Source organism: Microcaecilia unicolor, chromosome 2, assembly GCF_901765095.1.
Source record: "Microcaecilia unicolor chromosome 2, aMicUni1.1, whole genome shotgun sequence".
In the NCBI taxonomy this organism is placed as follows: domain Eukaryota; kingdom Metazoa; phylum Chordata; class Amphibia; order Gymnophiona; family Siphonopidae; genus Microcaecilia; species Microcaecilia unicolor.
Genome location: NC_044032.1, coordinates 27,531,384 through 27,558,918, shown reverse-complemented (window position 1 = coordinate 27,558,918; position 27,535 = coordinate 27,531,384). Strand labels below are relative to the sequence as shown.

At 45.0% G+C, this 27,535-nt stretch overlaps 1 protein-coding gene across 3 annotated transcripts in view; it reads right to left on the bottom strand.

The window, feature by feature from the left end:
- LOC115462832 (ubiquitin-associated protein 2-like) overlaps window positions 1-27,535 on the bottom strand; it is a 434,768-nt gene that overhangs the window by 329,618 nt on the left and 77,615 nt on the right. For all 3 annotated transcript variants that reach the window (XM_030192863.1, XM_030192864.1, XM_030192865.1), the window contains exons 4-5: window positions 9,249-9,359; window positions 4,651-4,804 (exon numbers count right to left, since the gene is read on the bottom strand). In XM_030192863.1, the coding sequence (XP_030048723.1) occupies window positions 4,651-4,804; window positions 9,249-9,359 (265 nt within the window). The remainder of the gene's footprint in view (window positions 1-4,650; window positions 4,805-9,248; window positions 9,360-27,535) is intronic.

Sequence of the window (27,535 nt, the reverse complement as noted above, 5' to 3'; positions counted from 1 at the left end):
ACGGACTGAAGGGGGGATAGATGGCTAAGTGGGAGGCCAGTGAGGAGTAGGTTGCAGTAGTCAAGGCGAGAGGTAATGAGAGAGTGGATAAGAGTTTGGGTGGTGTGCTCAGACAGGAAGGGGCGAATTTTGCTGATGTTATAGAGGAAGAAGCGACAGGTCTTGGCTATCTGCTGGATATGCGCAGAGAAGGCGAGGGAGGAGTCAAAGATGACCCCAAGCTGCGGGCAGATGAGACGGGGACGATGAGGGTGTTATCAACAGAGATAGAGAGTGGAGGGAGAGGAGAAGTGGGTTTGGGAGGGAAGACAATAAGCTCGGTCTAGGCCATGTTCAGTTTCAAGTGGCGGTTGGACATCCAGGTCGCAATGTCGGCTAAGCAGGCCGATACTTTAGCCTGGGTTTCTGCAGTGATGTCTGGTGTGGAGAGATAAAGCTGGGTGTCATCAGCATAAAGATGATATTGGAATCCATGAGTGGAGATTAGGGAACCCATGGAGGAGGTGTAGATTGAGAAAAGAAGGGGTCCAAGGACAGATCCCTGAGGAACTCCAACAGAGAGTGGGATGGAGAAGGAGGAAGAACCCTGAGAATGTACTCTGAAGGTACGGTGGGAGAGATAAGAAGAGAACCAGGAGAGGACAGAGCCCTGGAACCCAAGTGAGGACAGTGTGGCAAGAAGTTGTGATTGACAGTGTCAAAAGCGGCGGATAGGTTGAGGATGATAAGGATGGAGTAGTGACCTTTGGATTTGGCAAGGAACAGGTCACTGCAGAATTTAGAGAGTGCCGTTTCCATCGAGCGTAGGGGCGAAAGCCAGATTGAAGCGGATCGAGGATGGCATGAGAGGAGAGAAAATCAAGGCAACGGCTGTGAACGGGGCACGTTCAAGTATCTTGGAGAGGAAGGGTAGGAGGGAAATGGGGCGGTAGTTGGAGGGACAGGTAGGGTCAAGTGATGTTTTTTTGAGGAGAGGTGTGACTACAGCATGCTTGAAAGTGTCAGGGACAGTTGCAGTTGAGAGAGAGAGAGGTTGAGGAGATGACCGATGGGGGGGCTGACAGTAGGAGTGATGGTGTTAAGTAAGTTGGTAGGGATGTGGTCTGAGGAACAGGTGGTGCATTTTCAAGAGGAGAGAAGATAGGCGGTTTCCTCTTCGGTGATATCGGGAAAAGAGGAGAAGGAGGCCTGGGTTGGTTGGTTGAGGGAGTGTGTTATAGGGTGAGGAGGGGGAGAAGATGGTTTGGTGGTGAATTCGAGGTTGATTTTCTGCACCTTGTCGCGAAAGTAGTTCGCCAGTGATTGAGGAGAGAGTGAGGGGGGGTGGGAGCGGAGGGCACTTTGAGGAGGGAGTTAAGGGTGGCGAAGAGACGACGGGGGTTAGAACTGAGGGAGTTAGTTAATTGGGTGTAATAGTCCTGTTTGGCGAGGAATAGGAAGGACTGGAAGGAGGATAACATGAATTTATAATGAATGAAATCGGCATGGGTGCGAGATTTCCTCCAGAGGTGTTCAGCCGATCGGGCGCAGGAGCGAAGTTATCGGGTGCAAGGGGTCAGCCAGGGCTGGGGATTAGTGCTTCCTCCACACTTTAACTCTCCCTATCCTCACTCAATCCCACTTCCCTCTCTCGCATTCGCCAATCTCAATTCTCACCAATCGATTAATTCCCTTCTTCCTCACTCAAACCCATCCAGCCACATAGAAAAGGAGAGAAAATTAACTTGTAATTTTTCACAATCCTCCCGCGATTTAACAACTTTGAATAACTTCATGTTATCAACAAATTTAATTACCTCACTAGTTACTCCCATCTCTAGGTCATTTATAAATATGTTAAAAAGCAGCGGTCCCAGCACAGATCCCTGGGGAGCCCCACTAACTATCTTTCTGCATCCTTCCCTATGTTCTATCTTTTAACCAGTTATTAATACACAATAGAACACTACCTCCTATCCCATGACTCTCCAATTTCCTCTGGATTCTTTCATGAGGTACTTTGTCAAACACCTTCTGAAAATCCAGATAAACAATAATCAACCGGCTCACCTTTATCCACGTTTGTTCACCCCTTCAAAGAAATGTAGTAGATTGGTGAGGCAAGATTTCCCTTCACTAAATCCATGTTGACTTTGGGGCTCATTTTCAAAGCATTTAGACTTACAAAGTGCCATAGTAATCTATGGAACTTTGTAAGTCTAAGTGCTTTGAAAATACGCCTCTAAGTCTCATTAATCCATGCTTTTGAATATGCTCTCTAATATTGCTCTTTATATAGTCTCTACCATCTTGCCCGACACCAACATCAGACTTACTGGTCTATAATTTCCCAGATCTCCTCTAGAACCTTTTTTAAAAATCGGCGTTACATTGGCCACCCTCCAATCTTCCGGTACCACGCTGGTTTTAAGGATAAATGACATATTACTATCAATAGCTCCGCAAGTTCATTTTTCAGTTCTAACAGTACTCTGGGATGAATACCATCCGGTCCAGGCGATTTGCTACTCTTCAGTTTGTAGAACTGCCCCATTACATCCTCCAGGTTTATAAAGAATTCATTCAGTTTCTCCGACTAGTCAGCTTTGAATTCCATTTCTGGCACCGGTATCGCAATCAAAACTTCCTCGGTGAAGACCGAAGCAAAGCATTTAATCTCTCCGCTACGGCTTTGTCTTCCCTGATCGCCCCTTTTACTCCTCGGTCATTTAGTGGTCCAACCAATTCTTTTGCCGGCTTCCTGCTTTTAATATACCTAAAAAAAAAATTTATTATGTGTTTTTGCCTCCAACGCAATATTTTTTTCGAAGTCCCTCTTAGCCTTCCATATCAGCGCTTTGCATTTGACTTGACATTCCTTATGCTATTTCTTATTATTTTCTGTCGGTTCCTTCTTCCATTTTCTGAAGGATTTTCTTTTTGCTCTAATAGTTTCCTTCACCTCATTTTTCAACCATGCCGGCTGTCGTTTGGTCTTCCTTACTCTTTTTTTAATACGCGGAATATATTTGGCCTGGGCTTCCAGGATGGTGTTTTTGATTAGGATCCACGCCTGCTGTAAATTTTTGAACCTCGCAGCCGCTCTAAGTTTTTTTTTCACCGTTCTTCTCATTTCATCATAGTCTCCTTTTTTAAAGTTAAACGCTAACATATTTGATTTCCTATGCATACTTACTTCAAAGCTAATATCAAATCTGATCATATTATGATCACTGTTATCAAGTGTCCCCAGCACCATTACCTCCTGCACCAGATCTAGTCCTTAGTGGAGCGCATGGTCTAGAATTTTTCCTTCTCTTGTCGGCTACTGTACCAGCTGCTTCATAAAGCTGTCCTTGATTTCGTCAAAGGATTTTACCTCCCTAGCATGCCCTGATGTTACATTTATCCAGTCAATATCGGGGTAATTGAAATCACCCATTATTATTGTGCTGCCCATTTTGTTTGCGTCCCTAATTTCCTTTAACATTTCTGTATCCGTCTGTTCATCCTGGCCAGGCGGACAGTAGTACACTCCTATCAGTATCCTTTTCCCCTTTACACATGGAATTTCAATCCATAGTGATTTCAAGAAATGTTTTGTTTCCTACAGAATTTTCAATCTATTTGATTCAAGGCTCTTCTTAATATACAAGGCTATCCTGGCAGAAACCTACTTCTACAAGCTCCTTTCCCTTTTCACCCCTTCCTTTGCTTCTGATTCCCTCCTCCGTCACCTACCTGTCCCTAGCCTCAAAGATCCCATCTCTTCTGAGATCTTCCCATTCCTTTCACCTTTTCCCCTACCCAATTCACACAATTTCTCTCTCTCTTTCTCGTTCCTCAGAGCCATGTTCTTAGTGCCAGGGACAGAAGTGTATTGCTCCCCCCAACCCTCCTGCCTGCTCTTCTCCCTCTAATCTGATCACTAATCAGTACCCTGCCCCCTTCCCCATAAACTAAATGATAGAACAGCATTCTTCCTGGCTTTTGATCTTATAAGCCCATACTTAATTTTAGTAACTTTTTCACTACCAAGAGGCTTTGCACTTGGGTAGCTGCCACTCTAATTCATCCTTACTTATGGCCCCTGCTCCTCCTCCTTTCCCACTAAGATCCCATTCCTATCCAAAACAATATTCTGGACACACATGAATTGTCAGAAGACTGTTTTATAAAGAACCAAACTAATTTACATTTAATATGCAAATCTACTCAGATGTTCCAAATTATGGCCACAGAAAACATTGACCAAGTATAATGCACATCCAAAGCAAAAAAAAAAAAAAAAATCAATCCTAGATGACTAACTACATTAGGCAATTGACATCCTATGCTTAAAATTTACTTGAGCTTATATTTCATTACCAGTTCTACCCAGTAAGGCTTAGCAAAAAGTTTTAAAGCAAAGAAACAACTCCAAAATGAACAAATCAATAAGAAAAGCAGACCACCAAAAAAAAAAAAACCAAACAAAGAAGTGTGATAGTTGGAAGCAGGGAAATAATGACAACTACCATGCAAAGGAAAACTATTATTCCAAACAATGCTAAATTCCAAGAGCCTCTTGTGTCTGGTGAATGTTCCCTAAGGAAGGCAGCTTAGAGACTTAATCAGCAGTCCTAAAGGAACAAGAAGCAAAAGGGGGGGGAAAAAAAGTCCAAGACTTACATTCTCTGCCCCGGATACTGCCTCTCCCTCGTCGACTGGAAACCCCATGCCCTCGACTCACTTCTCGTTCTCCCTTCTTTTCTCTGTTCTCTTTATTTTCTGAACTTTCTTTCCCAGGAACTTTCTTCTTTCCACCTACAGTTTCCCATGAAGTCTAATAACGAACATGGGCAGACAAGACAAATGTAACACTGAGAAAAATAGTAAGTAAAAAGAATTTCTATTGAAAACTGACAATTTCATTATTCAGTACAAAGCAAATATTTATGTTTCTTAATTATTAAGAACCTCCCTACTGTATTGATATAGTAGAATTTGACTTCAATAACCAAGGCTACCAAGGAACTGTAGAAACCGTCCATTCAATTTATTTGTCAACTCAGTGCTTTTTATTTAGAGCTACTTTTAAGGAAATCCACAAACAGTATTTTTAATAATCAAAGTAATTTAGATTACTGGGCACCCTGAAAGCAAAGTTACTTACTTGTAGCAGGTGTTCTCCAAGAATAATAGGACAAGTATTCTCGCATCTGGGTGACAATGCCAATGGAGCCCCAGTGCAGATACTGTCCAGCATTTTATGACTTTTAAGAAGCCTTTGGCAGGCTCCCACTGTACACACACGAGTGCTTTCCACCTGCCCACGTTATACGGAACCCACAGTTGATTAAAAAGCATAAAGAATGTAACTCCTAGGGAAGGTATGTGAGAATACTTGTCCTGCTGTCCTCAGAGAACATCTGCTACAGGTGAGTAATTTCACTTTCTGCAAGGACAAGAATGACACAGTTTCTGAAATCCCTAGATACCAGACTCACTGAAAACAGCAGAACAATATGGAATGCAATGGCAAGGCCAATCAGAACCAATAATACCAACAACAAAATCAGGCCTATTGTGAAGGGGCAGCTTTGAACAGAACTGCCTAGGAGGGTAGAGTTGGATTCTAGACTCCAAACAAATTATGTAGAATTGTCTGATCAAACTGGCTGTTGCATAGGGTAGTCTGCTCAAGGCAGTAATGAGATGTAAACATGTGACTGAAGACCACATTTAAGACAAATCTATGAAATGTAGGCTGACCTCAAAATGGGCTACTAACGTCGCTATGGCTCTGACATTGTGAGCCATGATATGATCCTCGGGAGTCAGTCCAACCTGGACATAAGTTAAAGAAACAAAACGCCAGGTGAGTTTTGTCTGCTCCAGGTAGGCTCGATTGCAGTCCAAGGTGTGTGGCGCACTTTCGCCAGGATGGGCATACAGTTTCAGGAAAAATGTTGGACAAACAATTGATTGGTTAAGATGGAACTACTACCTTAGGAAGGAATTTAGGAAGCGAATATAACAACATAAGCGTTTTGGCATACTGGTATAGATCTATCAAGCCTAGTATCCTGTTTCCAACAGTGGCCAACCCAGGTCACAAGTACCTGACAAGATTCCAAAACAGTGGAATACATTTCATGGTGCTTATCCTAGACATAAGCAGTGAATTTTCCCCAAGGCCATGTTAATAGCTTATGGACTTCTCTTTTAGGAAGTTATCCAAACCTTTTTTAAACCCCACTAAGTTAACTGCTTTTATAACATCCAAAGTGTACAGAGAACTACTCTGCTATGATGAAACTTTGTGTAAGTTTGATCTGCTACTAGGACCTGAAGCTCACTGGCTCTGTGAGCTGAAGTGGTATCAATACGACATTCCAGGTCAGGTACTTCACATGACAGAAATCAAGTGGCTCCTATTTGTTTTGAAAGTATTTCCAAGTAACTTCAAGTATCCCCTAGTCTGTAATTTTTTAAAAAGTAAAAAACTCGATTCACTTCTACTCATTCTACACCACTCAGGATTTTGTAGACCTCAATCGTTATCTCCCCTCAGCCGTTTCTTTTCCAAGCTGAAGAGGCCTAACCTCTTTAGCTTTTCATCCTATGAGAGGAGTTCCATCCCCTTTATCATTTTGGTTGCTCTTCTTTGAACTTTTTCTAATCCTGCTATATCTTTTATGAGATACGGCGACCAGAACTGTTTGCAATACTCAAGGTGAGGTCACACTATGGAGCCATACAGATGCATTATAGTATTCTCGTTCTTATTTACCATCCCTTTCCTAATAGTTCTTAGCATCCCGTTTGCTTTTTTGGTGCCACAACACACTGGAGAGAGATTTCAGCACATTGTCTACACCACCACCTAGATCTTTTCTTGGGTGCTGACCCCCGAGGTGGACCCTTGCATAAGGTAACTATGATTTGGATTGTTCTTCCCAAACTGATTAATTTGCATAATGACCACATTAAATTTCATCTGCCATTTGGGATACCCAGTCTTCCAATTTCCTAAGGTCTTCCTGCAATTTTACACAGTCCACATGCGTTTTAACAATCTTAAACAGTTTTGTGTCATCTGTAAACTTAATCATTTCACTTGTCATTCTGATTTCCAGATCATTTATAGATATATTAAATAGTACCTGTCCCAATACAGATCCCTGCGGCACTCCACTCAATTTTCATTCCCATTTCCTTCGGTTCACGGTACTATTAGGTCAAGAGACCCATTTCATTTGTGTGAATTTAAATATAGAAACACTCCCTCCGCACAAAAGGCAAGAGCATTCTGAATAATGGCAATTACTCCTGCTACTCTCAGCCTTGATCTCATAAAGAGAATAGTAAAATGTAATCTGTTAGCCCACAGAGGTAGCTCTGAGGAAGGGCTAAATCATTCAGCACATACTAGTGCCAAATTATGTAAACAAGCTACACAATGGGTCCAGGGCTGGCTTTCGATAGACTCCCCTCTAATTTATTCATTCTAATGGCATTCGTAGCTATTTACAAGGAAGAGCTATATCCTGACAACCAAGGACTGTGACTGCCCACCAATAGACAAGCTGACAATAAAAACAGAGGATAGTTTAGCCTCACAAGGAAACGGAAGCCACTCTTAAGCAGAGATGTTATCTTTGTGCTGGAGCCCATGAGATATGGTGCCAAAAAGAAAGCAAAAAGCTACGCCTGTACCAGCTCAACAGCAGCACAACGGACGAAATCAAGGCTACTGGAAATCCATTGTCAACTAAGGAAGCAGAGCAGTTCAGATAGCAAAAGAACATTTTTTTTTAACTCGAAACCAAACAAAAAAGTGAAGGAAGATGGAGTAAGGAACTCGGTACCACTAAGGAACATACCCACTGCAGGAAATTATGAAGGAATTGCAGTTCCCCTTACTCTGTATGATTAAAGACAGAGAGGGTGAAGGAGGTGAGGGTGGGGGAGGGACTCGGCACCACTGAGTGCCACCCTAGCTCCAGAATTGAAAAAATATAAATAAGAGGAACAAAGCTTCCTCAAATATAAGCCCCCTTGCTTAACCAACAAAGTTAGTCAACTAAGTCAGGAGCTGGCTGAAATGCACCACGGAAAAGCTGCAGTCCAACCACCATCCACTTGGAGACAGAAAAATATTGAGAATTCTGTTGCTGCACACTGCCCATAAAGGGGTGAATCACACAGAACTACTTTCTTTTTCTGTCTCCATGCACTGGTCAATAGACATGACTATTCCATTCGCCTGGACTGGTTTGGTTGGATGACAATGAAAAGGTTATTTTCATGAACTAGACTAAACTATGGAATTCTATCCCCAGAGAGCTACTTTAGCTGAATTCACATCTAAGAGTTCAGAGACACTGAACATTAGCAAAAAGTCAAGTCATTCACACAGAGATTATAACTATTAGGAGATGAATGCTGTTTTAATCTATTTTGTGTTTAAGTTTTTCTTGTTTTTATCTTGATTTATTTATGAAACATTTTTAAGTTGTGCATTCTTAGATGGACTGTTACATAAGTTTATAGAGTAACTAACTAAATGTACTAATTTACCCAAATTAGAGTATTAAGGAAGAGGATGACAGTCCGTCTTATAAGAAGTCATATGTTACAAGCAGACAACCTCTACAGCTGATAGCTAAGATTCACTCTTAACAGAGTGGACAGGGTGGACAGTGGTAACAGGAAAGAATAGCGGTACAATTGATCTTTTTTTCTGCCATCTACTGTGCTAATATTACAATCAAGCCACTGTACTGTTCTGAATGTTGTTCATACTCAAATATTTTCAATAAAATATTGAAAAAAAAAGCCCCTTAAATCAAGCACATTTGCAGAAGCAGCAGCAGCAGAGACTTTCCCAACTGTTCATAGAGGAGCTACAGATAAATTCCAATGAATACTTTATTCCCTCATTGCTTCCTCTGGATTTAAACTTGTTGAGTGCAGTACTTTATATTCTGACTAGACTGTTCTGCTCAAGAACAACACTATATAACCCATGGTTCAACTTCTTGTCCAGGCATCATAGAAGATAGAATGGAAACAAGAGACTTCACTCTCTCACTTATATAAAAATAAATACAAATAATTACAAATAAAATCTCCATATACAGAATAAGTAAAAACCATAGCTTTTCTAAAGGAAGAGGGCCTCTAATGTTAGTCCTCTGGATCTTAAAACTGCCTCAAACTTTTATACATAACCATAAGAAAAGATGCAAAAACAACTGAATTATACAAAGCAGTGTTCTTACCGTGTCAGAATTTCCTTCCAGCAGTATGTTGATAGCTCTGTTTACATCCCCATTGCAATCGTGTAGTGCAACTATGCACTCATCCTGGTTCTTCCCCGTCACCTCCATAAGCTGCCAATTAAAAACGAAGCAAAATTTACAACATTTACATAACACATACTTGAAAAACAATCATATAATAACATCTGAGTTATCATTAAGGGGGCAATTTCCAAATGTCTGCAGGTAGTTGCAAAATCCATGGTACCTTTCCCTTGGGGCTTTCCACTAAATATCTAATGTAAAGTATACATGAACTATGGGCAAGTCACTTAACCCTCCATTGCCTGCCGCATTGAGCCTGCCATGAGTGGGAAAGCACAGGGTACAAATGTAATAAAAAAAAAAAAAAACTTTCCCTTTGAAAATTGCCTACAGATAAAAGTACCTACACAGATTGGCACCTCTTGTTCTGTGAAAATATTTCCCTTCAACATGTGCACAGTTTTGAAAATGCCAAAAATCATATGATGCATTTCCTCCACCCAGAAACACTTCCACTCTGGGCAGGTAAAGTATCTGCACTATGGACCACTGCACATGCCTTTTACTCACAGGGAGGGTGAGCAATATTCAAAAAGCCTTTTCTCTAGCATTAATGCCTTCTGAGCTACCCTCTAAATAGGCATATAAGCAAAACTTTATAAAATTTGATTTTAGTACTTAAAAGCCCTGCTCTACAACTGTTAAATAAATATAGAACAGACCATTTGAAGAAATCAGATGAAACTAAAGTCATTCCCAGCTGCCTTCAAAGGGATTATGTTGTGCTACATTTATATCCACCTTCCTTGAACAAATTACAACCCAAAGTAATTTCAGCAAAAGTAATGCAAGTTCAAAAGTGCATACCTTAAGCATTGCACAAAGTGTGAAGGCCTCATACTTCATTCCTCTGGGGGCTCTGAACCCTTGGGCTTCAATGGACTTATTTCCCAAGCCCTAATATGAAGCTAAAATGTACCTCTTACCCTTTCTCTAAAGCCCGAAACCTTACATGATCAAGTCTCCGGTCAGCTGCATCTTTATTTGGAAGCGTAATCACTAATGGTACCAAAAGACTACTGCTAGGAATCAACCAGCATCATTTTGAACATGGAAGGCACCAAGGCAGGAACAAGTGGAGATCACTCCGCCCTCAAAGCCCCCCCCCCCCCAAGACTCCTAGAGGTGAATGGAGGCCCTAAGGAAGGGACCCTGATCCTCTACTATGCAAGGCATAGAGACTGGGGGAATAGTCCTACATTTTAGCCCTATATCAGGGCTGGGGAGAGTAAGGAATGTCCAATGAACAACCACGGATTGGATGTCCTCTTGTGACAGGAAGAAAGGGAAGACCTCCTCCAATTAAGGTCAATGGGTTCTAATTTTCTCCTGCCACCATGGCAGTTCAGGTCTTATCTTTACCAGCAAAAGATGGGGATTGCCACTGGCACTTTATTTAGACTACATCTATGGGGTCACAAGATGGCTGATTCCTGAGTGGACACTCGAGGACAGTTCCTACTACTCTAACTTATCCCGTTTATCCACAATGAACCAGACAAAAAATCCTGGCACAATACTTGCTAGTCTCTGCTGCTGAAGGAGAGTTTCTTATGAAGGGGAGACTAGCATATATACAGTAGCAGTAAAGTTATATACAGTAGCAGTAAAGTGTGTCACGTCAATGAGACTAAGAAGATAAGGCTGAGACAAGCAAGCAATGGTAAAAAAAAGATGGTGTTGGGCCGGATCTCTCCACCAGAGGTCATGCTCAGGGATGAGGAAATGAAAGACCTAATGAAAAATCTGTCCGATATCCAAGCTACATTCTTCCATTGAAGATATCAGGGAGAGACTGGCAGAGAAGAGGGAATCAATGGTGCAATGAAAAACGCAACACAAAGAGAAAGCACATGGGCCTCAGGAATCGGTGTGAAGAGCAATCTTTATTAGGAGACCTAAAATGGGCCCTGTTTCAGTAAATGCCTAATTCAGGTGTCCATAAAGTGAACTAAACATAGGTCAACAATATTTTTAAAATATGAATATTTAAACAGATACATAGATATGTTTATGTTTATATTTATTAATGATTTGATGATTCGTCAAATCCTGGGAAATCCCATGTCTAAGCAATTTACAAAATTTCACAAACATATAAAAAGAAAAGAAAACAGAATGCCACTGAGTGACAGGGCAGATTCCAGAAAAGAGACACTCAAAACTAATGTTAGAAAGCTACAAAGGAAAGCAGTGGCAATTAAAACTTAATAAAAAATGAAACTGTCGTTGCTGAAAAGCTCACCAGAACACATATTAAAAGTTACAGCAAAAAGATGGGTCGAGCTTTTTCTTAAAGGAATGAGAGGACTGCTTGGCTCGTAAATTTAGAGGTAAAATATTCCAGAGGCAAGGAGACAAGAAGAAAAAGGAAAAGGATCTCGTAGACTCTTAACGAGCCTGAGATGGGAGAAGGAAAAACCAGTCTATCACTACGAGAGATCGCAACAGTCGTGAGGGGGGAATAAGGAATTGTATAACGAGATAAGTAATCTGGAATACCATCATATAAGGCCTTGAAAGTTAGAGACAGAATCTTGAATTGAATACGGGCCCAAATAGGAAGCCAATAAAATTTTAAGAAAAGTGGAGTGACAGAGTCCCGACGCTTTGCTCTGAACAAAAAGCGAACAGCTGTGTTTTACAAGGATTGTAACCGTTTAGACTAGAGTGAGGGCGCTCTCCATATGCAATATTACAGTAATCTAGCTGGGAAGTGACAAAAGCTTGGTAAATAGTATACAGAGACTCCACATCCAAATGATGGAAGGAAGTTGATGCAAGCTTTTAAAAAATTAAAAAAAAAATTAAAAAAACATGAATGGAAGACTGATGAGATATAATACAAAGGAAATGCAACTTAATAAAACTGACAAACCAGGAGGTAAGTGTGTAACTGAGCACAAATGTAAGGACATTAGATAATATAATGCATATAAAGGGGAAATGACAATATAAACCTAAAACTGCAAGTTATGCATTGATGAAGGAAGTTAGAAGTTTCAACATGCTTGTCTGACATTGCTGTCTGGATGTCTCAATGCCACCTGAAATTAAACATGACCAAAACCGAGCTTCTCATTTTTCTCCCCAAACCCACCTCCCCACTCCCCCCGTTTTCTATTTCTGTTGATGGCTCTCTCATTCTCCCTGTCTCCTCAGCTCGAAACCTTGGGGTTATCTTTGACTCTTCTCTCTCCTTCTCTGCTCATATCCAGCAGACCGCCAAGACCTGTCGTTTCTTTCTTTACAACATCCGTAAAATCCGCCCCTTTCTTTCTGAGCACTCTACCAAAACCCTCATCCACACCCTTGTCACCTCTTGTTTAGACTACTGCAATCTGCTTCTTGCTGGCCTCCCACTTAGTAACCTCTCTCCTCTCCAATCGGTTCAAAACTCCGCTGCCCATCTCGTCTTCCGCCAGGGTCGCTTTACTCATACTACCCCTCTCCTCAAGTCACTTCACTGGCTCCCTATCCATTTTCACATCCTGTTCAAACTTCTTCTACTAACCTATAAATGTACTCACTCTGCTGCTCCCCAGTATCTCTCCACACTCGTCCTTCCCTACACCCCTTCCCGTGCATGCCGCTCCATGGATAAATCCTTCTTATCTGTTTCCTTCTCCACTACTGCCAACTCCAGACTTCGTGCCTTCTGTCTCGCTGCACCCTACGCCTGGAATAAACTTCCTGAGCCCCTACATCTTGCCCCATCCTTGGCCACCTTTAAATCTAGACTGAAAGCCCACCTATTTAACATTGCTTTTGACTCGTAACCACTTGCCTCCACCTACCCTCCTCCTTCCTGTACACATTAATTGATTTGATTTGCTTATTTTTTTTTGTCTATTAGATTGTAAGCTCTTTGAGCAGGGACTGTATTTCTTCTATGTTTGTGCAGCGCTGCGTACGCCTTGCAACGCTATAGAAATGCTAAATAGTAGTAGTAGTTAGAATTTAGTCTATTTACCAGCTGTAACTGATATTCCAAAAGGTTCAACTAACTGTACCCCAGTCGTTGTTCTTCAATGTAACAAGAACTGAACTATTAAAACGCATGCAAACAGACAACAAATGAAATATTTCTACTCATAAAAAGTGAAGATACTTACCTATAGCAGGTATTCTCCAAAGACAGCAGGCTTCATATTCTCATATAGGTAGACGTCAATCCATGTCACCCGGTCCGGCATTTATGCCAAAGTAAAAAGTCAGAGCTTTTGTGAAGCACGAGCCAAGCTCCACTGCACATGCGGGAGTGCCTTCCCGCCCACAGCAAGAACATGGTCCACTCAGTTAAATTTTAAAGCAAAAAGAATAAAAATAAAATAATGAAGACAACTCCAAGGGAAGGGATTGTGAGAATATGAAGTCTGCTGTCCTCGGAGAACACCTGCTACGGGTAAGTATCTTCGCTTTCTCAGAGGACAAGCAAGCTTGCATATTCTCAGTACATTGAAACAGCAAACAGGTCAGGGTAAGCAAACTACGTGTAGTCCAAAAACAATGTAAGAGAGTAGGGGTGGACACAAAAAAAAAAATCTCATCAGCTGATGGTAAATTACTTCAGCTTACCATTGGCTGATGAGATTTTTTTGGTCCACCCCTACTCTCTTACATTGGTTTTACATATTCTCACACATGGGGAATCCGTAGCATCCAGGCTTATCCAACACAACAAACATTGGTCAATTTGGCCTTGCAACGGCACGGACATTACACAAATTAACCAGAAACTATATACAATATGAATGAGGGTGCAGCCTGGAACAGAATAAAACGGGCCTAGGAGGGTGGAGTTGGATTGTAGACCCCAAACAGATTCTGCAACACTGAATATCAGAGCCGTAGCTGCGTCGGTAGCCCATTTGAATTCAGCCTCCATTGAAGAAATTTGCAATGATGCAACACGGTCTTCAGTCCACACTGTCACATCTCACTACTGCCTTGAGCAGGATGCCCAAACCAAATGTTGTGTCGGGTATCCTACTCAAGGCAGTAGTGAGATGTGACAGTGTGGACTGAAGACCATGTTGCATCATTGCAAATTTCTTCAATGGAGGCTGAACTCAAATGGGCTACCGATGCAGCTATAGTTCTGATATTATGAGCCATATGACGACCCTTCAAGGCCAGCCCCACAAGGGCACAAGTGAAGGAAATGCACTCTACCAGCCAAACTGAGATGGTGCATTTCCCGATGGTGACCCCTATCCTACTGAGATCAAAAGACACAAAGCTGGATGGACTGTCTGTGGAGACTTACCCGCTCCATGTAGTAGGCCAAAGCCCACTTGCAATCCAAGGTGTGTAAGCTGGTTTCTCCAGGATGGGCATGAGGTTGGGGAAAGAATGCTGGCAAGACAAATCGACTGATTCAGATGGAATACAGACACCACCTTCAGCAGGAACTTGGAGTGCGTGCGGAGGACTACTCTCTGTTGTGATGAAACTTAGTTTAGGTGCATCCACTACTAAGGCCTGAAGCTCACTGACTCTACAAGCGGAAGTAACAGTCACCAAGGAAACGACCTTCCAAGGTCTTCAGATGGCAGCAATTCAGTGGCTCAAAAGGAGCCTTCATCAGCTGGGTGAAAATGACGTTGAGATCCCATGACACAGGTGGAGGTTTCACAGGGGGCTTTGACAAAAGCAAATCTCTCATGAAACGAACAACTAGAGGCTGTTCAGAGATGGGCTTACTTTCTACACATTGATGATAAGCACTAATCACTCTAAGGTGAACCCTTATGGAGTTGGTCTTCAGACCAGACTCTGATAAGTGTAGAAGGTATTCGAGCAGGTTCTGTGTAGGGCAAGCTTGCACTCAAACCAGAAGGCAAACCTCCTCCAATTAAAAGCGTTACACAGTGGAATTTTTCCTGGAAGCAAGCAAGACTCGGGAGACACCCTCCGAAAGACCCAAGGAAGCAAATTCTAGGCTCTCAACATGCAAGCAGTGAGATCCAGAGACTGGAGGTTGGGATGTAGAAGCAACCCCTCATTCTGTGTGATGAGGGTCAGAAACCACTCCAGTCTCCACGGTTCTTCAGAGGATAAATCCAGAAGAGGAGGGAACAATATCTGCCACAGCCAGTACGGTGTGATCAGAATCGTAGTTCTGCGGTCTTGCTTGAGTTTCAACAAAGTTTTTCCCACTAGAGGTATTAGAAGATACGCATACAGAAGACCTGACTCCCAGTTGAAAAGGAAGGCATCTGACGCTAGTCTGTCATGGGCCTGAAGCTTGGAACAGAACTGAGGAACCTTGTGATTGAGCTGAGTAGCAAAAAGATCCACTGAGAGGGTGCCCCACACTCAGATCTTGCGGCGATGCCCATATTGAGAGACCACTCATGAGGTTGCATTATCCTGCTCAGTCTGTCGACCAGAATATTGTTGTCACCCGGCAGATAAGTGGATCGAAGGAACATGCCATGCAGGCAAGCCCAATGCCACATCCGGAAGGCCTGATCCGGTGCCCCCCCTGCTTGTTGGTGTAATACATCGCAACCTGATTGTCTGTTTGGATGAGAACAATTCAATGAGACAGTTGATCTCTGAAAGCCTTTAGAACGTTCCATCGCTTGAAGCTCCAGGAGGTTGATCTGAAGATTCTTTCCTGGTAGGACCAAGCACCTCAAGTGTGAAGTGCATCTACATGAGCTCCCCATCCCAGGAGAGACATATCCATCATCAGCACTTTTTGTGGTTGAGGAATTTGGAATGGAAGTCCCAGAGTCAAACTGAACCAAACTATCCACCACTGAAGAGAGCGAACAAGCTCTGGGGACACTTGGCTGACATCTTCTAAACTCTCTGTAACCTGGTAACTCCGAGAAGCCAAAGTCCACTGAGCTGGTCTCATGTGAATATGTGTCATGGGTGTAACGTTCACTGTGGAAGCCATGTGGCACAACAATCAACATCTGCCAAGCTGTGACCCGCTGAGAGGCACAAACCTTGAAAGTGAGTGAGACAAGATTGTCTGCTCTCATCTCTGGGAGGTAGGCTCAAACCCTGTGTGTCGAGCAGGGCTCCTATGAACTCCAATCGTTGGACAGGGTGTAGATGGGACCTGGGGTAGTTTAAAATGAACCCTAGTAGCTCGAGCACCCAAATAGTCATCCGCATGGACTCCTCCGAAGTGCTCTTTGTCAGCCAGTTGTTGAGATATGGGAACACATGGACTTCCCAGTCTGCGTAGCGACGCTGCAACTACCGCTAAACACTTTGTGAAGACCCTGGGATCTGACATAAGGCCAAAAGGCAACATGCAGTACTGAAAGTGATGAGTCCCCAGCCAAAATCGAAAATACTTCTGGTGGGCTGGAAGTATTGGGATGTGCGTATATGTATCTTAAAAGTCCAGAGAGCATAGCCAATCTTTTTTCTGAAGCATTAGGAGAAGGGTGCACAGGGAAAACATCCTGAACCTTTCTCGGAGTAGAAATCTGTTCAGGGCTCTTAGGTCTAGGATGGGACGCATCCTCCCATTTTCTTCTGCTCAAGGACGTTCCTGGAATAGAATCATTGCCCTTCTTACCCTGGTGGAACGGGTTTCACTGCTTGGGCCTTCAGAAGGGTGGAGAGATCCTCTGCAAGTAGCTGCCTGTGCTGAGAGCTGAAGGAATGAGCTCTCGTTGGGCAATTTGGAGGTTGGAAATGCCAATTGAAGGTGTATCTGAGAAAGACTATTTGAAGAACCCAATAGTCGGGAGGTTATGAGAGGCCACCTTTGGTGAAAAAATGTTAACCTCCCTCCGACCAGTAAATCATCTGGGATGGTCACATTTTTACAGTGGCTATGCTCTGCTGAAGCCAGTCAAAAACTCGTCCCTTGCTTTGCCAGGGGAGTAGCAGGGGCCTCAGGGGCACGCTGCTGACGTGAACAAGCACGTTGGGGTTGAGCATGAGTAGGCTGGTGAGTCGAAGAGTTGTGCTTTTGCCTAGGATAGTAATAGGAACTATTCATTGGCTTGCCAAAAGTCCTCCTAGCTGAGGAGGCTGACGCAGAAGGTACCCGGCGGTAGCGAAAAGAGATGGTATCAGTGTGTTTTTTTTTATTTGGTCAGTGACCTCTTCAACCCTCTCTCCAAAAGGTTATCCCCCCAGCACAGGGCTTCCGCCAAACTCTGCTGAAGAGAATGTTCCAAGTCAGAAACATGCAGCCATGAAAGTCTGTGCATTGCTATTTGGCAAAACAAAAGTGTCATAAGTGCCCCTGGTCAAGAACTTTCGACAGGCCTTCTGCTGTTTGACCAACTGGTGAAAAGGCTTGGCCTGCTCAGGAGGGAGAGCATCAACCAAGTTCTACAGCTGGCATACTGAGTTTCACAAGTACACACTCATGAAGGGCTGGCAAGATTGTATACAGGAAACGAGCACTGAAGCCCGATACATTTTTCTCCCAAAAGAATCCATAGTTATAGCTTCTCTGCCTGGGGACACTGAGGCATAGTCCCTGGAACTCCTGGCTCTTTTGAGAGCAGATTCCACCACCATGGAATTGTGAGGTAACTGAGGCCTACCAAAACCAGGTGCACTGTGGAGCCAGTAGAGGGTGTCAAATTTTCTTGGGCATGACAGGGACTGACAAAGGGGACTCCCAGTTCCTGGTCCCCAAGTACCTCGTGGAGAGGGGCAGTCACAGCCTCCTTAGGAGGATATGTATAGTCCAGAACATTGAGCATCTTGGCCTTGGGCTCATCCTCCACGTCCAAAGGCAATACAATAGCATTAGCCATTCCCCTTTACAAAAGATGGAAATGAAAGATTCTCCAGAGGAGACTTTCTCCTTTGAGATGGACGGCAGGGTACAAAAGGAATCCCAAAGAACTCGTCCGAAAAAAAAAGTACCTGGGATCCTCCTCTGAATCCCATGAGTGCTCCTCTTTGGCGTCAGACAATGCCTCCCGATGGGATTGTCAAGACTGAACCTGCCTCGGTGTTGAGGACCCATGTCCTCGAGAGCTGCGTTGAGAAGTCGACTCTCGTCTCGACTCCAGCGAAGCGTCCTCCACCGATGTCAAGGGAGTGCCGGCTTGGGTGGAAGTCGACACCAGTACCAGTGTCAGAGGCCACACGGGGCCGCAAAGGTAGCCAGGGTAGGCGCACTGTTGTATAAGGCCATCCAGCAGCTCAGGGAGCAAGACCCAGATACGCTCATCGAGGACCAACACTGGGAAATGCCAGGCGCCAGCTGAGGCACAGGTTGCCTCTATGGAGGGGGAGCGAACATCCCGGTGGCCAGTGCTTCTCGGGTGCCAAATCCTTTGACACCCTGGAGATCCCGACACGTGTCGAGGGTGATTGATGATTATGCTTCTTGGCCTTTGCCCTAAGCGTGTCACCCTGCCTCCTCGGTGCTGAAAAGGACAGCGTCGAATCCTCACATTGCCTAGGGGTCAGGTCCAACGATGGACGGTCCCGGAAGACATGCACAACATGAGGCCTCAAGGCAGGTAGAGACCCACTCGATGCTTCACTGCTCCCAGTGTCTACAGGTCTAGTAGCAGCCTTGCTTTCCAACGCTCCTGATGCCAGCGGGATAATCGATGTCGATACTGATGTCAAGAAACCAAACTTAGCTCCAACCTTCTCGAGCCTCTTCGGAAAGCTGGGTCCTCTTCTTTATATGAAGACAGAGAACACAGTTAGTAGGCCTTGATAACAGTAATCATAATATGATCAGTTTTGATATCAACCTTGAAGTAACTATACACAGGAAGTCAAATACGTTAACGTTTAACTTTAAAAAAGGAGACTATGATAAAATGAGAAGAACGGTTAAAAAAAAAAAAAACTTAGGGGGGCAACTGAGAGGGTAAAACCTGTACAACAGGCATGAACGCTGTTCAAAAATACCATCCTGGAGGCCCAGGCCAAACATATTCCACGAATTAGAAAAGAAAGACGGAAGTCCAAAAGACAGCTGGCATGGTTGAAAAGTGAGGTGAAGGAAGCTATTAGGGCTAAAAGAAACGCCTTCAGAAAATGGAAGAAGGAACCGTTTGAAAATAGCAAGAAGCAGCATAAGGAGTGTCAAATCAAATGCAAGGCGCAGATAAAGAAGGCCAAGAGGGATTACGAAAAAAAGATAGCATTAGAGGCAAACAATATAGCAAAACATTTTTCGGTATATTAAAAGCAGGAAGCCGGCAAAAGAATCGGTTGGGCCGCTGGATCACCAAGTGGTAAAAGAGGCGATCAAGGAAGATAAAGACGTAGCGGAGAGACTGAATGATTATTATTAGCATTTGTATAGTGCTACCAGACGCACGCAGCGCTGAACACCTGACACAAAGAGACAGTCCCTGCTCAAAAGAGCTTCTTTGCTACAGTCTTCACCGAGGAAGATTTGGGTGGGATACCAGTGTCGGAAATGGTATTTCAAGCGGACGAGTCGGAGAAACTTACTGACTTCACGGTAAACCTGGAGGATGTAATGGGGCTGTTCAGCAAACTGAAGAGTAGCAAATCTCCTGGACCGGATGGTATTCATCCTAGAGTACTGATAGAACTGAAAAATGAGGTTGCGGAGCTACTGTTAGTGATATGCAATTTATCCTTAAAATCGAGCGTGGTACCGGAAGATTGGAGGTTAGCCAATGTAACGCCGATTTTTAAAAAATGTTCCAGGGGAGATCTGGGAAATTATAGACCGGTGAGTCTGACGTCGGTGCCGGGGAAAATGGTAGAGGCTATTATTAAAAACAAAATTACAGAGCACATCCAAGGACATGGATTACTGAGACCAAGTCCACACGGCTTTTGTGTGGGGAAATCTTGCCTGTCCAATTTACTTCAATATTTAGAAGGAATAAACAAACATGTGGACAAAGGGGAGCTGGTTGACATTGTGTATCTGGATTTTCAAAAGGCGTTTGACGAGGTACCTCATGAAAGGCTACAGAGGAAATTGGAGGGTCATGGGATAGGAGGAAATGTCCTATTGTGAATTAAAAACTGGTTGAAGGATAGGAAACAGAGAGTGGGGTTAAATGGGCAGTATTCACAATGGAGAAGGGTAGTTAGTGGGGTTCCTCAGGGGTCTGTGCTAGGACTGCTGCTTTTTAATATATTTATAAATGATTTAGAGATGGGAGTAACTAGTGAGGTAATTAAATATGCTGATGACACCAAGTTATTCAAAGTCGTTAACTCACGACAGGATTGTGAACAATTACAGAAGGACCTTACGAGACTGGGAGACTGGGCGGCTAAATGGCAGATGACATTTAATGCGAGCAAGTGCAAGGTGATGCATGTGGGGAAAAAAGAACCCAAATTATAGCTACGTCATGCAAGGTTCCACATTAGGAGTTACGGAGCAAGAAAGGGATCTGGGTGTCGTCGTCGATAATACACTGAAACCTTCTGCTCAGTGTGCTGCTGCGGCTAGGAAAGCGAATAGAATGTTGGGTATTATTAGGAAAGGTATGGAAAACAGGTGTGAGGATGTTATAATGCCACTGTATCGCTCCATGGTGCGACTGCACCTTGAGTGTTGTGTTCAATTCTGGTCACCGCATCTCAAGAAAGATATAGTAGAATTGGAAAAAATGCAGCAAAGGGCAACGAAAATGATAGCAGGGATGGGACAACTTCCCTATGAATAAAGACTAAGGAGGCTAGGGCTTTTCAGCTTGGAGAAGAGACGGCTGAGGGGAGACATGATAGAGATATAAAATAATGAGTGGAGTGGAACAGGTGGATGTGAAGCGTCTGTTCATGCTTTCCAAAAATACTAGGACTAGGGGGCATGCGATGAAACTACAGTGTAGTAAATTTAAAACAAATCGGAGAAAAAGTTTCTTCACCCAACGCGTAATTAAACTCTGGAATTCGCTGCCGGAGAACGAGGTGAAGGTGGTTAACTTGGCAGAGTTTAAAAAGGGGTTAGACGGTTTCCTAAAGGACAAGTCCATAAACCACTACTAAACGGACTTGGGAAAAACCTACAATTCCAGGAATAGCATGTATAGAATGTTTGTACGTTTGGGAAGCTTGCCAGGTGCCCTTGGCCTGGATTGGCTGCTGTCGTGGACAGGATGCTGGGCTCGATGGACCCTTGGTCTTTTCCCAGTGTGGCATTACTTATGTACTTAGGGTCGGGCCCTAGAGACTGCAGACACCAAGAATGGGTGTCCTTCCCCAAGATAGTCCGATTGCACCGAATACAGCGCTTGAAGCCACTGGGAATCTTCATGGACATGGACAGAAAACTTAGCTAAATTAAACGACACGATGGTACCTGAAAAAGGGGCAAAGCACAGTAAAAAAAAAAAAAAAGGAAAAGGGATGTCCCGGCCAAAGTCAAAGCCTAAAAGCAGCCCGATGATGAACAAACATATATTTAAAAGTTGGGAAACAAGAGAGGGGTGCAGTTGCTGGGAGATTTCAATCTGCCGGATGTAGATTGGAAGGTTCCGTCTGCGGAATCGGAAAGAAGCAGAGAGATCGTGGATGCTTTACAAAGCGGTTTGCTCAGACAAATGGTGACGGAACCCACGAGGGAGGGAGCGACGCTGGATCTGGTGCTCACAAATGGGGATAGCGTGTCAAATATCCGAGTGGGTGCCCACCTGGGCAGCAGTGACCATCAAACGGTTTGGTTTGATATTACAGCTAAAGTGGAGAGCGGCCACTCAAAACTCAAAGTCCTGGATTTCAAGCGTGCTGACTTTACTAAAATGGGGGAATACCTGAGGAAGGAGATGATGGGCTGGGAGGAAATACGAGAAGTGGAAGGACGGTGGTCCAGGCTGAAAGAAGCTATAAATAAGGCCACGAACCTTTATGTAAGGAAAGTAAATAAAAGCAAGAGAAAAAGGAAACCGATATGGTTCTCCAAGCAAGTGGCTGAGAAAAAGCGAATGCTACATACCTGTAGAAGGTATTCTCCAAGGACAGCAGGCTGATTGTTCTCACTGATGGGTTGACGTCCTCGGCAGCCCCCTCCATCGGAAAGTTTACTAGCAAAGGCCTTTGCTAGTCCTCGCGCGCCCATGCGCCCTGCACAAGAACAGGGTTTGCGGGGATCCCGCGGGTTTCCCTCCCTGGTCAGCGTGAGTGCTGCGGGGACGGAACGATACATGCGGGATTCCCGTGGGGACGTGCGTCAGCTCAAATTGCAAAATCGCAGCAGCGATCCATTTAAGCCACGGGGCGGTCGCCCCTTCCTCGGCTGTCACCTCCACCTCCGAGTCCTGCGCTTTAGGCTTGCAGTCGCAGCGGCATGGCTAAAGAAGAGCACACACACACGCAAACAGAGCTCGTCCTATTGGCCAGCGAAAAAATCACGGCCGGCCAAAAAAAAAAACAACCCCCCAAAAAAAGCCACCCAAAATCCGGCAACCCGCACACGGCATGAAAAAGCCACAGCGGGTCACGGAAAGGAGCCCACTACTAGCCTGGTAATATCAGTAGAGCAGCAGAAGATTCAAATTTCAAAGCATGGTTACACTTTACTTTCTATGCTGCTGGTTCAACCCTTCTTCTTTTAGTGGGCGGAGACACCAAGCTCTCCTCCTCTGAGGCGCCACTCAGAGTCCGAAAGCAGGAGAATGAAATTTCTCGTCTTTTTTGCCAGCCAGTTGGACTTCGTTAATGAAGTCATACTGCTGAGAACAACAGTCTCCAGCCAGGTCCGCGTTACTAGTGAATAAAGGCAGACTCTGACCATGCTCGTCATCAATCATCTCCGAGGAGGAAGCACTAGGATCAAGCACATGGGCAGCACAGCAGCAGTGCTGTAGGAGAGAGAGGAGGACAGCAGCAAGCAGCAGCACCAGGAGCACTGCAGGAGGAGAGGAGGATGACTTCTCTCAGAGGTAGCAGGAGCAGATCAGCTGTGTCACAGAGGAGAGAGGGAGGGAGCAGGACGGAGCAACTAGCACTGAAGCAGAGAGAACTGGAAGGCAGCAGAAGTTCAGCAGCTATGGTACTGTGATCAGAGCCAGACCAGAAGAGAAGGGGCAGTGAGTACTACTAGTGACTGTGAGTGAGTCATCCACAGAAGAGAACTGCACAGAGGTGAGCTCAGCTGACTACTATTATTTTTTTATATGTATAGCAGGGGCGTATCTGGAATCCGGCGGTAAGGGGGGCCAGAGCCAGAGAGGGGGGGCACATTTTTGCCTCCCTCCCCCCCCCCCCACCGCCGCCGCCGCCTCTCTCCACCCCCTCCCCGCCGTCAACCCTCCCCCGCTGCTTACTTTTGCTGGCGCCGAGGTCCCGACCCGCAATCTCCGTTTTTCGTCTTCCTCCGTGGCCATGCTTCCAGGAAGTAACGCTGCAGTGCTGATTCGTTGACTCCAGTTCGACGTCTGACGTCAGACGCCGAACTGGATTCAACAAATCAGCACTGCAGCGTTACTTCCTGGAAGCATGGCCACGGAGGAAGACGAAAAACGGAGATTGCGGGTCGGACCTCGGCGCCAGCAAGAGTAAGCAGCGGGGGAGGGTTGACGGCGGGGAGGGGGGCCAGGGCGAAATCTGCGGGGGCCCAGGCCCCTGTGGCCCCACGCAGATACGCCCCTGATGTATAGGCAGTTTATTTCTCTCATGGTGGGAACTGGCTGTTTGTGAGCTGTTTTACTGCAGCTAAAGCATTAGCATACCCACTTGTTTCTTTTGTTGAGGGCATTGTGCTGTTTGGGTGACCAATAATTCTCTCTATTTTAGTGTGGAAAAAACTTCAGTTTGTTTTATGTATTTATTGCCCTTTTTCTAAGATTCAGTATATTGATGAGTGAAGAAATATTCTTCAAAAATAGTAGGACTAGGGGGCACATGATAAAGCTACAAAGTAGTAAATTTTAAACGAATTGGAGAAAATATTTCTTCACTCAATGTGCAATTAAACTCTGGGGTTCGTTGCCAGAGAATGTAGTAAAAGCAGTTAGCTAACAGGGTTTTAAATAAGTTTGGATAGCTTCCTAAAAGAAAAGTCCATAAGCCATTATTAAAATGACTTGGGGAAAAATCCACTGCTTATTTCTAGGATAAGCAGGATAAAATGTATTGTACTGTTTTGGGATCTTGCCAGGTACTTGTAACCTGGATTGGCCACTATTGGAAACAGGATGCTGGGCTTGATGGACCTTCGGTCTGTCCCAGTATGGCAATGCTTATGTACTTAAGGTAGGGCTGACAAGTCCTGTCAAAGTACAGGGCAATGCACAATGCAGAACTCACACAACTGTAATTTTTTTAATACTGCCTTTGTGTCTGTATTTTTATTCACGATTCTACAGTGTTTAAGATTATTAAAAACGAAGGCCAGTATTGAAGTCCTAAAGCGAAAGCTACATACCTGTAGAAGGTATTCTCCGAGGACAGCAGGCTGATTGTTCTCACTGATGGGTGACGTCCACGGCAGCCCCTTCAATCGGAGATCTTCACTAGCAAAAGCGTTTGCTAGCCGTCGCGTACGCACGCATATGCATACTGCGCATGCGCGACTGTCTTCCCGCCCAAACGCGCTCGTGTTCGTCAGTCCAGTACATAGCAAAGACAAGGGAAGACACAACTCCAAAGGGGAGGCGGGCGGGATGGTGAGAACAATCAGCCTGCTGTCCTCGGAGAATACCTCTTACAGGTATGTAGCTTTCGCTTTCTCCGAGGACAAGCAGGCTGCTTGTTCTCACTGATGGGGTATCCCTAGCCCCCAGGTTCACTCAAAACAATAAACACTGGTCAATTGGGCCTCGCAATGGCGAGGACATAACTGAGATTGACCTAAACTAAACCAACTAACTGAGAGTGCAGCCTGGAACAGAATAAAAAAGGGCCTAGATGGGTGGAGTTGGATTCTAAACCCCAAACAGATTCTGTAGCACCGACTGCCCGAACCGACTGTCACGTCGGGTATCCTGCTGTAGACAGTAATGAGATGTGAATGTGTGGACAGATGACCACGTCACAGCCTTGCAAATCTCTTCGATAGTGGCTGACTTCAAGTAGGCCACTGACGCTGCCATGGCTCTGACACTATGAGCCGTGACATGACCCTCAAGAGTCAGCCCAGCTTGGGTGTAAGCGAAGGAGATGCAATCTGCTAGGCAATTTGAGATGGTGCGTTTCCCGACAGCCACTCCCCTTCTGTTGGGATCAAAAGAAACAAACGTTTGGGCGGACTGTCTGTGTGGGCTTGTCCGCTCCAGATAGAAGGCCAATGCTCGCTTGCAGTCCAATGTGTGCAGTTGACGTTCAGCAGGGTGGGTATGCGGACGGGGAAAGAATGTTGGCAAGACAATTGACTGGTTCAGATGGAACTCCGACACCATATTCGGCAAGAACTTAGGGTGAGTGCAGAGGACTACTCTGTTATGATGAAATTTGGTATAAGGAGGATGAGCTACCAAGGCTTGAAGTTCACTGACTCTGCGAGCTGAAGTAACTGCCACAAAGAAAATGATCTTCCAGGTCAAGTACTTCAGATGGCATGAATTCAGTGGCTCAAAAGGAGGTTTCGTCAGCTGGGTGAGAACAACATTGAGATCCCATGACACTGTAGGAGGTTTGATGTGGGGCTTTGACAAAAGCAAACCTCTCATGAAGCGAACAACTAAAGGCTGTCCAGAAATCGGCTTACCTTCCACACGGTAATGGTATGCACTAATAGCACTAAGATGAACCCTTACAGAGTTGGTTTTAAGACCAGACTCCGACAAGTGCAAAAGGTATTCAAGCAGGATCTGTGTAGGACACGAGCGAGGATCTAGGGCCTTGCTGTCACACCAGACTGCAAACCTCCGCCATAGAAAGAAGTAACTCTTTTTAGTGGAATCTTTCCTGGAAGCAAGTAAGACTCGGGAGACACCCTCTGAGAGACCCAAGGAGGCAAAATCTACGTTCTCAACATCCAGGCCGTGAAAGCCAGGGACCGGAGGTTGGGATGCAGAAGCGCCCCCTCGTTCTGAGTAATGAGGGTTGGAAAACACTCCAATCTCCACGGTTCTTCGGAGGACAACTCCAGAAGAGAGGGAACCAGATCTGACGCGGCCAAAAGGGAGCGATCAGGATCATGGTGCCTCGATCTTGCTTGAGTTTCAACAAAGTCTTCCCCAAAGGTATGGGAGGATAAGCATACAGGAGGCCCTCTCCCCAATGCAGGAGAAAAGCATCAGACACTAGTCTGCCGTGGGCCTGAAGTCTGGAACAGAACTGAGGGACTTTGTGATTGGCCCGAGTAGCAAAAAGATCCACCAAGAGGGTGCCCCACGCTTGGAAGATCTGGCGTACCACTCTGGAACTGAGCGACCACTCATGAGGTTGCATAATCCTGCTCAACCTGTCGGCCAGACTGTTGTTTACGCCTGCCAGATATGTGGCCTGAAGAAGCAAGCCGTACCGGCGAGCCCAAAGCCACATTCTGATGGCCTCCTGACACAGAGAGCGAGATCCGATGCCACCCTGCTTGTTGATGTAATACATGGCAACCTGATTGTCTGTCTGAATTTGAATAATTTGTTTGGACAGCTGATCCTTGAAAGCCTTTAGAGCATTCCAGACCGCTCGCAACTCCAGGAGATTGATCTGTAGACCTTGTTCCTGGAGGGACCAATTCCCTTGGGTGTGAAGCCCATCGACATGAGCTCCCCACCCCAGGAGAGACGCATCCGTGGTCAGCACTTTTTGTGGCTGAGGAATTTGGAAGGGACGTCCCAGAGTCAGATTGGACCAAATTGTCCACCAATGCAGGGATTGAAGAAAACTCATGGACAGCCGGACTACATCCTCTTGATCCCCAGCAGCCTGGTACCACTGGGAAGCTAGGGTCCATTGAGCTGATCTCATGTGAAGGTAAGCCATAGGAGTCACATGCACTGTGGAGGCCATATGGCCGAATAACCTCAACATCTGCCAAGCTGTGATCTGCTGAGATGCCCATACCCAGGAAACGAGAGACAGAAGATCGTCGGCCCTCGCTTCCGGAAGGTAGGCATGAGCCGACTGAGAGTTCAGCAGAGCTCCTATGAATTCGAGTTTCTGAACTGGAAGAAGGTGGGACTTTGGATAATTTATCACAAACCCTAGCAGCTCCAGGAGTCGATTACTCATCTGCATGGACTGTAGAGCTCCTGCCTCGGAGGTGTTCTTCAGCAGCCAATCGTCGAGATAAGGGAACACATGCACTCCCAGTCTGCGTAGAGACGCCACTACAACAGCCAGGCATTTGGTAAATACCCTGG